Raw genomic sequence first — 15470 nt, 5'->3', positions numbered from 1 at the left:
TACAGTATATATCTTCAATCTCCCCTCGAAGCTCACAACTGTCAATCATAATGGCACGCCCTGTTTCTATAGCATCAAATTGCTAGCTAAAATCAAACATATCACAAAAACGAACAACTGAATATATCAGCGTGATAACAACTACCTTAAATGACCAAAACCATCTTTCAGAAAATTTTATTGGAAGTGTAATTATTTTTTTTTTTTTTATTTTGACTCAAGTCCCGTTCGTTTGCATGGAGAGTGCGGGGTTTATGACTTGTACTGCATCCAGCCACCAGGAGGCGATCAAAGAGCCCGCAGCTTCACTTTTCAGGACGTATGAGGCACACTAAAGCCACTGGAAGGCAAGCCTGCAACCTTTAGCCAAAAAAGCGTAACGGCTAATGCTAACTGGCGGTATGGGTGGTACGCATTGGCGGTACGCAGGGAAGAGTTTTGAACGGTGACACGATAGGCTGAGAGGTGCCGCAGATGATTAAGTTAGCTGTTACGCTTTCTCCAATGGTAAGAGATACAGACCCTCTTATCTCCCTATAATAATACGATCTCTGGGCACACCTGGTGTAAACTGTCTGAAAATCATTGAGGGACAAAATGATTTAACTTTACCTCAGAGTTCCACTGAATGCACATGCGACGAATAACCCTGGTAGTCCTGGAAATGCACCGAGAATTTCCATCACAAAATATGGCATGAGCTGAGAAGAAATGGATACACTAATGTTAACGATATGAACAATAGTAATAGTGGTATTTAAGTGAGTGCCACTAATAATGTTTAAGTCATGATAGTATTATCATGACTTAAACATTATTTCAAATAAATGTATAGAGATCATCACCTGGTCTGGTGCAGAGACCAATCCCCCTGACCAGGGGTCACAACGGGAGTAGAATGCGTACATCATTAGACCAGATATCACAGCACAGAACAAAATTATCCACAAACCCAGCAGATTCAGATACAGAGCCCTAAGACAAAAGAAAGACCTTTTTTATTAACTGAACTGGAAATATAAATGAAAAGCTCCAAAATAAGAACTTTTTTGTTCACAATTTTTGTTCTTATAGTGTAAGAAATGTAAAGAGTAGTAGAAGTAAAAGTAGTAGAAGAAAAAAGCAATTGTACTTAAGTTAAAGTATGGATAATGTGTGAAAAAGTGCTTCAATTAAAACTCAAAATATCTACTTGGGTGAAAAAAAGTTTCTACATTTAAAGTCGTGATGAAACGGAAATAAAGACAGATCTTTTCTTCTGTATTGTGACGTGCATCCAAATGTAAAGGAATATCGGAGAAAAAAAAAGAAAAAATGTAGTGTGAGGACTTGGGTCTATGCCTTGGTTTTTGATTGGGTGTTGAGATGTGGGTGTGGCACTCTAAACTTGAGGCAAATTAACACAAGTTTGCAGGGGCAGCGGTTTAAGCAGACTAAATGATTGGAGGCCCTGCAAAAGTCCTGCATAAGTCTGTCAGTTTCATCGGAAGGTTTATAGTTTTAACATTTTGATTAAATATTACAAGGCCAAAACAATTTTTTTTTTTTTTTTTAAATGAAATGTATGCGCAGATCACGATAAGATCTATATAATATAAAATCGTTCTATTTCAAGTCTCTTTGATGCACAAACTTTGTAAAGACTTTCTCAATGTCCTAAATATGTAAGATGCTGTTTAAGATGACAGACCGAAGCCAATATTAGGAAACCTGTTGACTACAATTTATTGACTTTTTTAAAAAACTTGGGGGAAAAAATGCATGAATTTTTTTTCTCAAGAGAGAAAAGGAGAAAAAAATATCTTTTTATGTTTTCCTTGAAAATGTAATTGGACAGAACGAAGTACAAGTGAAATGAACCCTTTGGTGCTGTTCGATCATTTTTGATATGAATGATCAAAAATATATTGCGTAAATATAGTACAATATATTGAATAATACATAAGGAATTGCCTCTTTTCATATATTGAAAAATATAGTAAATAGAATTACTAATATATCATAATGTATGTAATTTTATATTCAGTAATATACTTCATAATATATAGATTTATATGTGATTGGATATGGTACTGCATGCATAATATATTGCAGATATATTTACTCATGCAGTATAAACACATATATGGTACAATATATTATATAGCATATTTCTTATATTTTATAATAATTTACACATTCCATATTTTCAAGTTAGTTAACAAAAGCACACCTGCATGTACTAAAGTTTCTACCAAAGAGACTATCACTGTGCTATAGCGTGCACAGCCGTTACTATTTAAATAAAGTTATTATAGTCTTAATGGTGTTCAGCCAATCATAAACCTAACCACAGACTCTATTCTTCAACACAATGGTAACCCACACATACCAGAAAACCTTTTAAATTCTAAAATAATACAACTTTAAACACTAACAGATCTCCCCCTATATCAATATTGAGCAAAACACAGGAAATAGCACTTACTTAAATAGCATTTACTCTCAGAAGCAAAGCATGCTGGGAACTAGAAATCTGTTCCAACTCATTCCGTAAATGTGTGTATTTATGTGTGCACAATACATTCACATTTATATGGGAACATGTATGTGCAATATATGTACACAATAAAGGATAAAACTTTATGAATGTAATGCTATTTTTGTCTTCATTTATAAATATTTTATAGGTATCAGTATATAGCCATACATGGTCAATGCATATATTGCAGTATATTGAAAAATATAAGCACTAGTTTCCCATAAATGGAAATGTAATTATGTAATATATTCCGTAAGAGTTGTTTCACTTTTTTAAAAAATTTTTCACTTCAGCAAGTTTCTTCTTTAAAAATAGACCAATAGTCTGTGCTCCAAAGCATTCAAGATTTACAACAGTTTAAGTTGGAAATGTCATTTTCAGGTCTATGATCAAAAAGTGATTAACAGGTAACAAATGGATCATAACTAGATATGCACCGATATATAATAATCAAATAATCAGTATTAGCCAATAAAAGCAAACTTTCACACTATATTGGCTATCAGCCCATAGTAGAAAAACAGCTGATAGTCAGGGCCAATATATCCTGTCAATCAAAAGAGGGCAGGAAAATGCACTGAATTTGTGCTTTGTGTAAAGAAAATGCTAACAAACCAGTTTGATGTTCAATATTAATAGTAATTAATATTAATTAATAACATTCAGAAAGTTTAGAATCTTCAGAATTTAGTTAATGTGTGTTAATATTAATTTGAGTAATGTGTTTGTTTATAACTGATACCACTTACTCTGAAACAAGTTGATGAAATGAAGAGAATAAAGTTTTTATTTGCATTTCTTTCAAAATATAATGATTAATTATTAATTATAATGAAATGATTCATTTGAAAGAAGGTAAGGCAGAATCCCCAAACTATTGGTAATGGCAGATATCACTCTGAATAATCGGCTATCGGTATTGGTGGAGAAATTTAGTATCGTTGTGTAATTTCGTACCATAAAATCCCCTAAAAATACAAAATGTTAAAGGTGGGGGTATCACACACAGTTTCTGCCAATCTCATGTTAATCTTGAGTACATATAGCTAGAGTAATATTACTCTATATGTACTTCATATCTCTGAAAACTCTTTAGTTTTATCATATTTATAAAAATATGATCTGCCTGCCGTCAGTGCCGTGTGCAGAACTAAAGAGTCACGAGCGAGAAGTGCAACTCGCAGTTTTTGCATAGAGATCATCTGCAAGCTGTGACATCATTATAAATAAAAAGGGAAACACAAAAATGTTTGTGTTGTTTACATTTTATGCACTTGCACACTGATTGCCGATAAAACACATACATCTGATGCAGCTTTACTCACTACCGATCTGCAAATCCAGCACTGAACTGGGACTTGTTTACAAAGCATTCATCACCGAAATCCCGGGAACAAATACGTGCACAACTCAAAATTAAAACAAACTTCATCCACTGTTCCCTTAACGCTGGGAAGCTGAAAAAGGTCATCTTTCTCTCACAACCAAAAACACACTCCTTTTTTTGCATCTCATTTCGGAGGCTGTGTCCTCTGGAGGTCGCATTTAAAGGCTGCATACGTCATCAAGGATAATCATATTTAAGAAATGTAACTGTAATAAAATTGACTGATATTCACTAACGGTTATTGTTTCTTAAAGGTGCCCTAGATTCAAAAATTGAATTTACCTCGGCATAGTTAAATAACAAGAGTTCAGTACATGGAAAAGACATACAGTGAGTCTCAAACTCCATTGTTTCCTCCTTCTTATATAAATCTCATTCATTTAAAAGACCTCCGAAGAACAGGCGAATCTCAACATAACACCGACTGTTACGTAACATTCGGGGTGTACGCCCCCAATATTTGCATATGCCAGGCCATGTTCCCAATATTATGAAAGGCATTAAGGTGCGTTCACGCGGCCTCGTAATTCCTGTAGTTACAAGATTCTAGCTTGTAAAAAGCGTTCACGACCTCGTAGAGCTCGTAATTACAGCTTGTAAGCTGGGAGTTTTCTGAAAGCTCCCAGATGTACTACGTGGCCGCTGTACCACCTGACCGCTGTAGATTGATTTATTAGGCGTTGATAGTGGTGCCATGGAAATGCATAATTCTTAGTATAAGGACCAAAAGGACGTGAACAGCTCCGAATATAACGTCACGTGTTGTCATTTCAAGATTCCGGTAAATATGAGGTGACATGAATGCAGCTTTAGACAAGGGCAGAACGTCTGGATGTGCACAGCTGAATCAACAGACTAGGTAAGCAAGCAAGGACAATAGCAAAAAATGGCAGATGGAGCAATAATAACTGACATGATTCATGATAACATGATATTTTTAGTGATATTTGTAAATTGTCTTTCTAAATGTTTTGTTAGCATGTTGCTAATGTACTGTTAAATGTGGTTAAAGTTACCATTGTTTCTTACTGTATTCACGGAGACAAGAGCGTCGCTATTTTCATTTTTAAACACTTGCAGTCTGTATAATGCATAAACACAACTTCATTCTTTATAAATCTCTCCAACAGTGTAGCATTAGCTGTTAGCCACGGAGCATAGCCTCATACTCATTCAGAATCAATGTAAACATAAAAATAAACACTGTACTTACGCGATTAGACATGCTGCATGACGAACACTTTGTAAAGATCCATTTTGAGGGTTATATTAGCTGTTTGAACTTTTTTTTATGTTGTTTAAGGCAAGCGCGAGCTCTTGGGGCATGGAGCACCAGATTTAAAGGGCCACACGCCCTGAATCGGCTCATTTATAATTATGCCCCAAAATAGGCAGTTAAAAAAATGAATTAAAAAAAATCTATGTGGTATTTTGAGCTGAAACTTCACAGACGCATTCAGGGGACACCTTAGACTTATATTACATCTTTTAAAAAAAAGTTCTAGGGCACCTTTAAATGAGACTGCCTCGATGACGTATATAGCCTTCAAAGGGTGCAGCCCCTGAATTAAGACACAGCCATTGTTGAAAAATCTCTCCGCTTCCGTATCCCGAACGAAGCACGTTGATGGGCGTGCTCTTGCTCTTGCTCTGGGTGATGTGTGTGTGCACGCTTATCATGGAGAAGTGCCTATTCAAGGAATTCCACCCTTTATGATGTGACACAGGCCATACTCGAAAAAAAAATCAGCGAAACGTGTCCACCACTGGAAGTAGTATATTTGGCACAGAAATACTCCGTCATACGTCCAACTGGTATATTGAAACTTTGGCCATGTTTAGCATGAAAATGCAACTCATTAACAGTGTAAATAAGTCAGAATGCATGAAATAGCATTACACCACCCAAACCACCCCCCCCTTAAAGGCAGGGTAGGCAAAAAATGTATAAAAAACTTTTTTTCAAAATTTGTTTAAACTTTATTTATATATCAATACATAATTAAAATGTAAGTACTCTGAAAAAGAAAGTATAAAAATCGAGTGTCTGTAGACCTCTCACGACTGTTTTAAAGACAGCTCATTATTTCCATTCACTCCACCCCCTCCCTTCTGGGCTCCTTCCAAAGCCACGCCCCCAAAACGCATGAACGTGTGACTCCGACCACTGAGCTGGAAGACGCATTATTTACCTGAGACGAGCGGAGAGGAAGGAGCACGGCATGTAGTGACATCATGTCAGAATCACATGTAATAAAAATAACTTTATAATTATGAAGATAAACAAACAAGATGTATTTTAGTACTCACTATCAAGCTAGCATATTGATATTGGTAAAGTTTAAAATATATATTTTTTGATTCGCTAACGAGCTATCTATAAGGCAAAGCTAAAAACAGGTTGCATGATACACGTTTTTCCATTACCATCATTTACACTGTGATGAAGATGAATTTCGTGTAAGATTCATAACATATACGTTGTTCTACAGATCAACAGAGTAACATACACTCAAATATCAACTCACAACTGCATTGCAGACACAAAATAATAACACACACATACAACAAAGTGTGTACGACACACACAGATACAAGATAAAGACATCAGTAAACATAGTTAGAGAATATAAAAACAAAACAAAGGCGAAAAAAAACGTGCAGGTAAACTTACAGGTGAACATGGTAAAAGAGTTAGACAGAGGGTAAAATTATGCACAATTCAACACTATAGCTATCATTATTTATCGTCTCTACTACGGCTCGCTAAGTAATGTTATGTTAGCTATATTACGCAGCTACGTGTGCTAATGACACATGCTTCATGAAAAAATAAACAAAAAAATATGTATGATCAAAATACAAAAAGAAAGATTTACCTGTCCAGCAGAAATAAAGCCATCAAGGAGTCACTTTTCAGCCCCTTGAGTTCCCTCAGTTCTCGCCATCGCTGGAAAGCCACGCCGATATTAACTCGCGTTTTATTTCTTTGTTTATCCAAAGACTTTTTGTTCATTGCCTTTTCTTGTACTGTTACTGTCTTCCTTTTTTTGCCTGGTTTGCCTTCACTAACTGCATAGGCCGATACTGTGAATTTAGCTTGCTGTTTCTCTGCCATTGTTTTGGTATTCCTAGGATCCATGCCTCTTGGATTCCCCAAATCAAACGTGCGCGCGCAAGTGGGCAGGTCATGTGTGGCAAAAGGGTGGTTGCCATGGTTGCGAGAGAGTGACAGCCGCCTAAGCCAATCCTATGTTTCGTCCCGGATGGAAATAATGAGCTGTGTTTAATACAGATTAAACGGTCTAGAGTCACTCGATTTTTATACTCTTTTTATCAGAGTTCTTACATTTTAATTATGCATGTATATATATAGAAAGTTTAAACAAATTTGGAACAAAATTTCTTACCTACCCTGCCTTTAAATAAAAAACATTAACAAACTAAAATATAGTACATTCATTTCATCAAAATAATGTTTCACTGCCACACAAGCAGCACCAGCGGGTTAAGAAATATTCGAAAACATTTAGGAATGTGGAAGTGTCTGCCAGCCGGAGTGCCTATGATAGCCACCAGAGGGCACTCCTTCTGTCTCCTTTACCGCTTTATGAAATGCTTTTCCCGTAACCCTTTGACTGGACTAATTATGCTTCATTACATTCAGTTATGTCTTTTTTTGTTGTTTTTTCATCATCTGCCTGTTTTCCAGATTACCCTTTTGCCTGTTTTCTGCCCTGTTGCTCACTTGAATTGTTAACCCATGTGTTTGACCTTTTGCCTGGTATATATGGATTATGATTCTGGATTGTCCCAATAAAGCTACATTTGGATCTTCAACCCAAGTCTTGGAGCAGTCCGTAACAGGAAGATTCTTTCATCCAAAGTGACTTACATTGCATTCAAGTTATATATTTTATCAGTTCATACATGACATGTACTGTTTAAGTTACAAGAATATTAAAGTACAAAATTTCAAACAATACAAATTTCACCAAATATGTCATTATATAATGAATTACAACTACTTTGTAGTACTTTGCATCACTGTTAAACACATTGATATGGAGAATGGCCAGAGAACTGTATTTGTATAAACATTTTCATTTAAATTGAATGGTAATCAAGTTCAGACATTTTTTTTAATCAAAATGCATGACCAGATTGTGGGAATATTAGGGAAAATTACATATAATGGGATCTCACCAGCGTGCGTGACTTTCTGTTTTGCAAGAGATGCATCTCTGGATGGTTGACTGGTTTACCCCATAGATACCCAACCACGTGAAGGTACCCCCTACAGTGAGGGTCCAGAACGTGTGTCGCCTTAGTGGATTGACATCAAAGCTGGAATGAATAGTACACAAAAGTATTTTAACCTGTTACAAAGTGTCAGTATTCAAATTTCCTTATTGATGCTGGTAAACAATGTATCACTAAATCACTAATTATTCTAATAATGACAATAATAATACAACTAAAATAAAATCCGTTCTTATTTATTAAGTATAACATGAGCACATTGAGTGAATGTCTGAACACATACATACTCAAAGATGTGCATTCTGCCTCCTGTGTAAGCTGTGCTCCAAACAGACTCAATTCCCCCTGCTTTAATCGCACCCTGGATTAAAACAGTGAGGAACCCAACCACCATCACCACCATCTGGAAGGCATCTGTCCAGACCACAGCCTTCAGTCCACCCTAAAGAACAAACACTGGCACTGTTTCTCCTGTTTCTGTCTGATTACCAACCACTGAATGCCCCATTCACCAAACTTTAAACATTTCTCCCAGGTTTAAATATACAGTGATATTTCAACAGTCAAACATTTCACAAGTTAGTTCACACAGTTTATGTTTTCTCATGAAACAGATAACTTTCTAGGTATGATGGTGATATATTAACAGAGTAATTGACACTTCTCATTTTTATGATCTATATATTTAATTTTATAATGACAATATAGTCATGCCGTAAGAAAAAAAAAACTCAGAATACCGAAGCCTGATTGGTTCACGTCTGTGTATTTGCACAGACAAAAGGCATTTCACCCCGCCATAACAGGCAGGGCTGACTGCCATATCGTCTGAATCTTTCAACTTAGAAGCAGTAGTGTTGAATTGTGTGCAAGCAGAAGCACGGCAAGCTATGCAATGCTCGTTGCCATTATCTCAGGGAACCAAGGTTACGTTAGTAACCAAAACGTTCCCTTTCGATACAGTTCACTCCGCATTGCATCAGTTATTGACACGTATGAGGAACGCATTATAATAGTACTGTGCTATTTGCGCAGAACAAAAGGCTGTCCTGCAAGCATGTGGCCTGGGGGCACTTGTTGACAAAAATATTGATATCTCCTGGATATCATTGCTTAACTAGTAACTATGCTATCTTTGTTTGACTATGCTATCTTTGTTTGTGATTGCTCCTTCACAAACAAAGATAGCATAGTTCACTTAACATATTAAGTGTCCTCTTAGACTATAAATAGTATAGAGCTTCAAGAATGATAGATAAAATCTGAAATTATTATAGTGACCAGACAAACAAATTTAAACTGACAAAACAAGAGAATAGTTGACAGAATTAAAAGTTATGAATGCATCAAGTTGCCTTGGAATTTAAATTTTTCTCACAGTATTTCTTTACAGTGAAGAGGTAATAAGAATATTGATTAAACTGATCATTTGCAGTTTTTAAAACAACATAAAAATTTAAGAATGGGTCATTTGCATTTCAGGATTAAATCGAAGTATCCTAACTGAAAACATAATGACAATAAATCATAAAAATAATCAAAAGAACAATCATAATAAAAATCAATACAATATCAATCACACTCAATCATTACAGTCATATTCACATCACATCACAATTATAATCATAGATCATAATCATAATTACAATCATAATCAAGTTCAAATCTTAATATCACACTCACCAAAGTGCAGTAAAACGTGCAGACGATGCCAGTAGCAAATATGGATCCCCAAAGATCAAATCCTGTCACTGATGGGAAAAGAATAAAAAGTATATGTTTATATACCTGATATTCTGCATGAATGACTCATAAATTTAGAGTTGACTTTCATATAAATCAGTAGGTCTCAACAAGGAAGCAGGGGCCCACTAGGGGGCCTCAGCTAACCTCCAGGAAGGACCCAATGAATATGAAATTTTTAGATTCAGTTAACAAAATCTTAATTAAAAGCAAAAAAAAACAACTACAACAAAAACCCTTTAAGCACCAAGCGCGGAAAAAAAAATCATAATCAAATTACTAAGCAACCACTGATGAGAATAGCACAAAAAAGTTCATATCATTTTAAAGCATAGACACTCAGCTTTTTAATGCATGTAACCATTTTGTTAAACTCTTAATGAGTGCTAAGTCATCCCGCTAAACCGGAGCGCCACCTAGCTTCAAAAAAAGCAATAATCTTATTTTTCAAAACTACTGCCTTGATCAACACAAAATAGGTGTCATTTAAAAGCTTGTGTGAATAGGTGTCATTTAAAAGAGTGTGAACTTTAACTCCTAAGTATTGCTAATTTATTTGCTGAAAAATAAAAATAAAAAAGTTTTCAAAGTTTTTTTTTTACTGCAATGTGTTAAATATATCATACAGCTCAGACAGTAGTGTGTCATTTGAAAGGTCTCACAGAGTAGAATACAAGAAGCATAATTGTTTTGGGCTTTGACTAAACTTGACCGCCTTCCGTATTCAAGTTACGGAGAAAGTGTAAACTGGTGTTGCATCAGTTACATTTTTTCCATAAGTTGAATATGGAAGGCATAGGATGTAGTGTAAGCTTTTTGAACTGCAAGAGTTTTACACTTTCTTCGTACGTTGAATACAGAAGACGGTCTGGCAGAAGCTAGATATTTTACTTCATAACTTGTTAAATATGGATTTTTTTTTACACAAACGCATTGCTTTACTTCAGAAGGCTTGTGCTTATGGCAGAACTATCAACACAGATGATTACATGGAAAAAATGCCAGTCTGACTGTCATGTAAGGTAATGTTCTCAAAAAATAGTGAGCTCAAGTGAGTTTCAATTTGCAAGATTACAATAATTAGACTGAAGGCAACATTGCATGTATCCTTCATGATTCAATTTGTCATGGGAAATGTCATCTACGACTGCAGAAAAGCCAAGGGAAATGCTTTTAAATATAATAGGATGAAGATGAACCCAGCTGTAGGAGTTTATTGTAGAACTGTGGCGTAGATGAGGCAAGTATCACAGGGTAAGGTTACAGATAAGCATGCAGGTTGAGCAAACACAGAAAGTGCTGGAGATGCAGGTGAATAATGCAGGCAAGTGCTGAATATTCCTTGGTCAATTTAACAAATCTTCTTCTTTTCACAGGACTAATTCATAAACATATATTGGAGATCCACTCTCAGATCATCATGAAACAAAAGGTTCAGGTAACATCTGTTCAATATATCACAAAATCTCTAAGAAACATGGTCACTTATCTTCCTGGGAATAATATGGTAAGTAAAGGTAAATACACAGGATACATCAAAGCTTGACAGAGGGTACTTTTACATGATGACAGTGTACTAAACATGGAAAAGTAAAAACTTTTCATTTTACACGCTGAAGCATCATGTGCACGTCGTGCAGAAACGCCATGGCCCCTACCATTATGTGCAATAGTTGCATGCTTTCGGTGGAAATGTAAATAATGGTATCAATATTGCCGTATCAATTTGAGCCCGAATCAGACCCAGATAGCAGTAATGAAGAGGGTCAAGCAGAACCTCTGCAAGCACAGCTTTTAAAGGACGTTTCTGAATGGTATTTCCTTTTGTACTTGTGTCAAAGTGTTTAGATATGCTGTCACTTGTAAATATTACTGTTGTTTATGTTACCTTCAATACTGTTTTATCCTGATGACTGAGTGGAAGTATTTTTATAAAGGTATTGTTTAATTTATAGCGGTCGTAATTGTAGACAATAAACTGCCATAACTTTAGAAGACAATATCTCCATTTGCATTAAACTTTCAGTGCTGTAACATTGCAGATACTGTTTATGCTCAAGCAGCAATATTACACTAACTAAAGTTAAAAAAGTGAAATTGCAATGAACCACCCCTTTAAGGTATTAACAAAAACTGAAAATAAATGATGACTTGGCATTACTGTACGCTTTAAAATAGACTTTTCAACTTTCCACACAGAAACTAGATACTTGCAGGAAATGTACAAAGCCACTTTGTTTTAGATTGATCCAAAATCAGTGAAAGACATTGATATTTCCAAGGCGGTCAGACAAAGAGCAGTTCAAAATAAAACATACAGATTAGACTTTTTGGGGAACTGACAGTGCAAACATTTACAGAAACCTGATAAATGACAACATATGCAAAATATGTTCCTATATGGTTTTCAAGTATACAGTCACATACAGATATGCAACACAACATACGCAGTATCTATATTTTGGAGGGGCTCTGGACACATCTTAAGTCCAGTAGAAAGAGTCAGTAGAAAGATCTCTTTTGTGTCCTAAGTTATTGTAACTGACGTTAATTATCTACCACCTGTAAACTGTTAGTGTCTTAAGGACTGTTCCACAGGTGCATGTGCAATAATTGTTTATGGTTCGTTGATCAAGCATGAAAAACATTGTTTAAACCCTTTTTGTAGTCTGGACTTACATAGTCATATAAAGACAAAAATAGAAAAACAATTATAATTTAATTTAATCTGGTTAATGCACAATCTTTAAAAATACTACTGTCATTGTTTAATGCATTAGTGTATGTTGGAATTAACATTAGCCGAGCTTAATGAGTGATGAAATTTTTTTATCTTTTGTAAACTAATGCAGTTAGCTAATGTTACACAATACAACATTACTGTAACATGTTACTCATTTCATTTGTCAGCTAGACAACTAATGTGAACTGCTTCGTTCCTTATTATTACTAATTTGAGACTTTCCCTTTCCATAGTTTACTCACGTTCCATCAAAGCTGACGCTTTGGGGAACACAGCCCAATAGCACCATGCTACAAGTGCAGAATGGAAGACCCGTCCAGCGAGCCCAGCCCAAAGAACTCAGGGATGAGGGCTTTAAATGTGATTTCATAGAAAACACTAAGGTGGAATACCATGGGGCAAAGAATTCACCCTGTATGGTGAAGCTCAGGCCAATGAGGCCAAAACCCCAGGGGCATCAGTAGGTCATAGACTGTCTAAGCAGACAAGATATATGCCAGAAAGGCAGGTCTATCCAAGTAATAAATCCTGGCAAAGGTAGACAGCGAGGACGAGCCAGCCACCACACAGATGTCAACAATGGATATTCCATTCGACCATGTATAAGGTCATTTTTCTAGTGGAGTAGACCCTCACTCCAATAGGACACTGTAAGCCTAAGGAAGCATATGCCACCACGATCACATCCACTATCCAATGGGATAATCTCTGCTTAGTGACCTGCAGCCCTTTAGCGTGGCCTCCGAAGCATACAAAGAGCTGCTCCGACTGCCAGAATTGGCTCAGGATGCACTCACAGAAAGCACTTGCAAGTCAATGACTCGCTTGAGTGTCTGAAGCGGCTCGAACAGAGGGCCCTGAGGACCATAGAGTTTTGTTTGTTATGTTTTGGAAAAATGGTGCACAAATAATTGTGATATTTGTAAAACCAATAAAAAGAGCTGCAATTGTTTTCACCTGATATATTAAAGTTTTGGTTGGATGTATGAACTACTGTGAAAACATGTGGGAATTTTGTGCAGTGTTTTGAAAAAATGATGCATGTGATTTAAAATTTGCATGCAATGAAGGAAAATGTATACTTACAACCTGTTTAGGACAATTACAAAGTGTTCAGATCAGAGTCCTGCAACGGGTCGGGTACCCGCGGATACCCGCATAAAAGTGGATAAAACGGGTGGATTGTGACATGCCTAAAATTCACGGGCGGGGATGCGGGCGGATAATTAACTCCTTGCGGGCGGGTAGTAGCGCGGATGAAAAATATTCACAATATTTGTATGTCTAAATTACCATTATACGCAACAACGATATGACATTTGACCCATCACGTCACCACCACTGTGACAGTGCAACTTTTGTTGATGCTTCTCGTAGCCTAGTTGCACAGATGTCTATGGCCTAGTTGGAGCAAGCGTTGCATCTCCATGTTTTCTGTGCTGATGCGGTCGTGATGAGTTCATGTAGGCTAACATGTAAGGGTTGCGCTGCCAATAAAGCACCTAAAAGCTGTCACAAAGAACCGGCAAAAAAGTAGCCTAATGATTATGATTATGTAAAATATAGCAAGGAGATATGTTAATTGTTTATTATTAAACAAGTGTTTTCTGTGTCAGTGGCTGCAAAGATGAAGTTGACGATGCTGACTCGCGATCTTCGCAGTAGTGAACGCGCCTGAGAGAAATGCACATTTCATTCGGATTACATAAGCAGAGAGCAGTCTGTTTTCTTTCGTTTTGAATTGCTCTATTTAAAAGTAGACATTCCAATATAGATATTTTCCTCAGGTCTGTGAGGCAAGTAGGCCAAGTTACCTTATACGCTGAGTTTTAGTTCATTTATGATACGAGCTCCAGTTCTCCCCGGCGCCTTCATGTCGTGATCATCTATTGTCTGCTATATTTACTTATTTATTAAATACAACAAGCAATTGGTTGATGAAATATTGATTAAAATTAAGATACAATTAATACAAAACGAAATTAACTTTAAAGAATTTTAAGAATTTTTTAAAAGTTAAGAACTTTAAATTTTAAAAAATAAAGCACTTTAATTGGAATGATTTTAGCATGTGTGATTTATCGCGGGCACGGGTCGGGTAACGGGCCAAATATTAACGGGTCTGGGCGGGTGCGGATTTAATTTTGATATTATCACGGGTGACGGGTCGGATCTGGTGCTGAACTTTGCGGGTACGGGCTGGAGCGGGTCTCCAAAAATGGACCCGTGCAGGACTCTGGTTCAGATTACTGTGTTAACTGTTTTGAGAACAGTGACCTAAGTTTGGAGAAATGTGTCTAACCGATTGAGAAAAACTGTAAACAGCTAATGTAAAGATATACAAATAATTTAACAGAACAAATGTCATTTACTTCCAGAATCAAAATATGTGCTGCATATCCTAAAGTTGCTAGTTGGTATCCAGCCTTCTTGCTTCACTGCTGCAATCCAGGCATCACATCGTGATGTCTCGAAATTTAAACACTTTAATTTCCGAAAGTAGTTTAGTTCCGGGTCTGAGGGAGCATCCAACCACCGAGTATACGGCTGTGATTTGGCCATAGGTAATAACAGCAGGCTGATATACAGCCATATCGCACGACTATGAGTGTGATATTGAGTTTATACAACAGTTTGAGGGCACAAGTGAGTAAATAAATAAATAAGAAACAACAACGGAGTGTCTTTAAAAGACCCTCTTTTGTGCAGAATTACTTCCTTCCGCCATGGATTCAAATCTCAAGTTGACAGTTTAACAGTTGAGCTCAAGTCTCCGTTAATAATTGTAAAATGTCACTTTAGAACTAGTAACA

At 36.3% G+C, this 15470-nt stretch overlaps 1 protein-coding gene across 1 annotated transcript in view; it reads right to left on the bottom strand.

Annotated features, from left to right (window-relative positions):
• slc5a12 (solute carrier family 5 member 12) overlaps positions 1-15470 on the bottom strand; it is a 32435-nt gene that overhangs the window by 13255 nt on the left and 3710 nt on the right. The window contains exons 4-8 of the mRNA XM_048158296.1: positions 9855-9922; positions 8459-8613; positions 8115-8255; positions 846-975; positions 613-701 (exon numbers count right to left, since the gene is read on the bottom strand). Coding sequence (XP_048014253.1) covers positions 613-701; positions 846-975; positions 8115-8255; positions 8459-8613; positions 9855-9922 — 583 coding nt within the window. The remainder of the gene's footprint in view (positions 1-612; positions 702-845; positions 976-8114; positions 8256-8458; positions 8614-9854; positions 9923-15470) is intronic.

This window comes from Megalobrama amblycephala, linkage group LG15 (assembly GCF_018812025.1).
Source record: "Megalobrama amblycephala isolate DHTTF-2021 linkage group LG15, ASM1881202v1, whole genome shotgun sequence".
Lineage (NCBI taxonomy): Eukaryota > Metazoa > Chordata > Actinopteri > Cypriniformes > Xenocyprididae > Megalobrama > Megalobrama amblycephala.
This window is presented reverse-complemented; position numbering and strand designations above follow the sequence as displayed.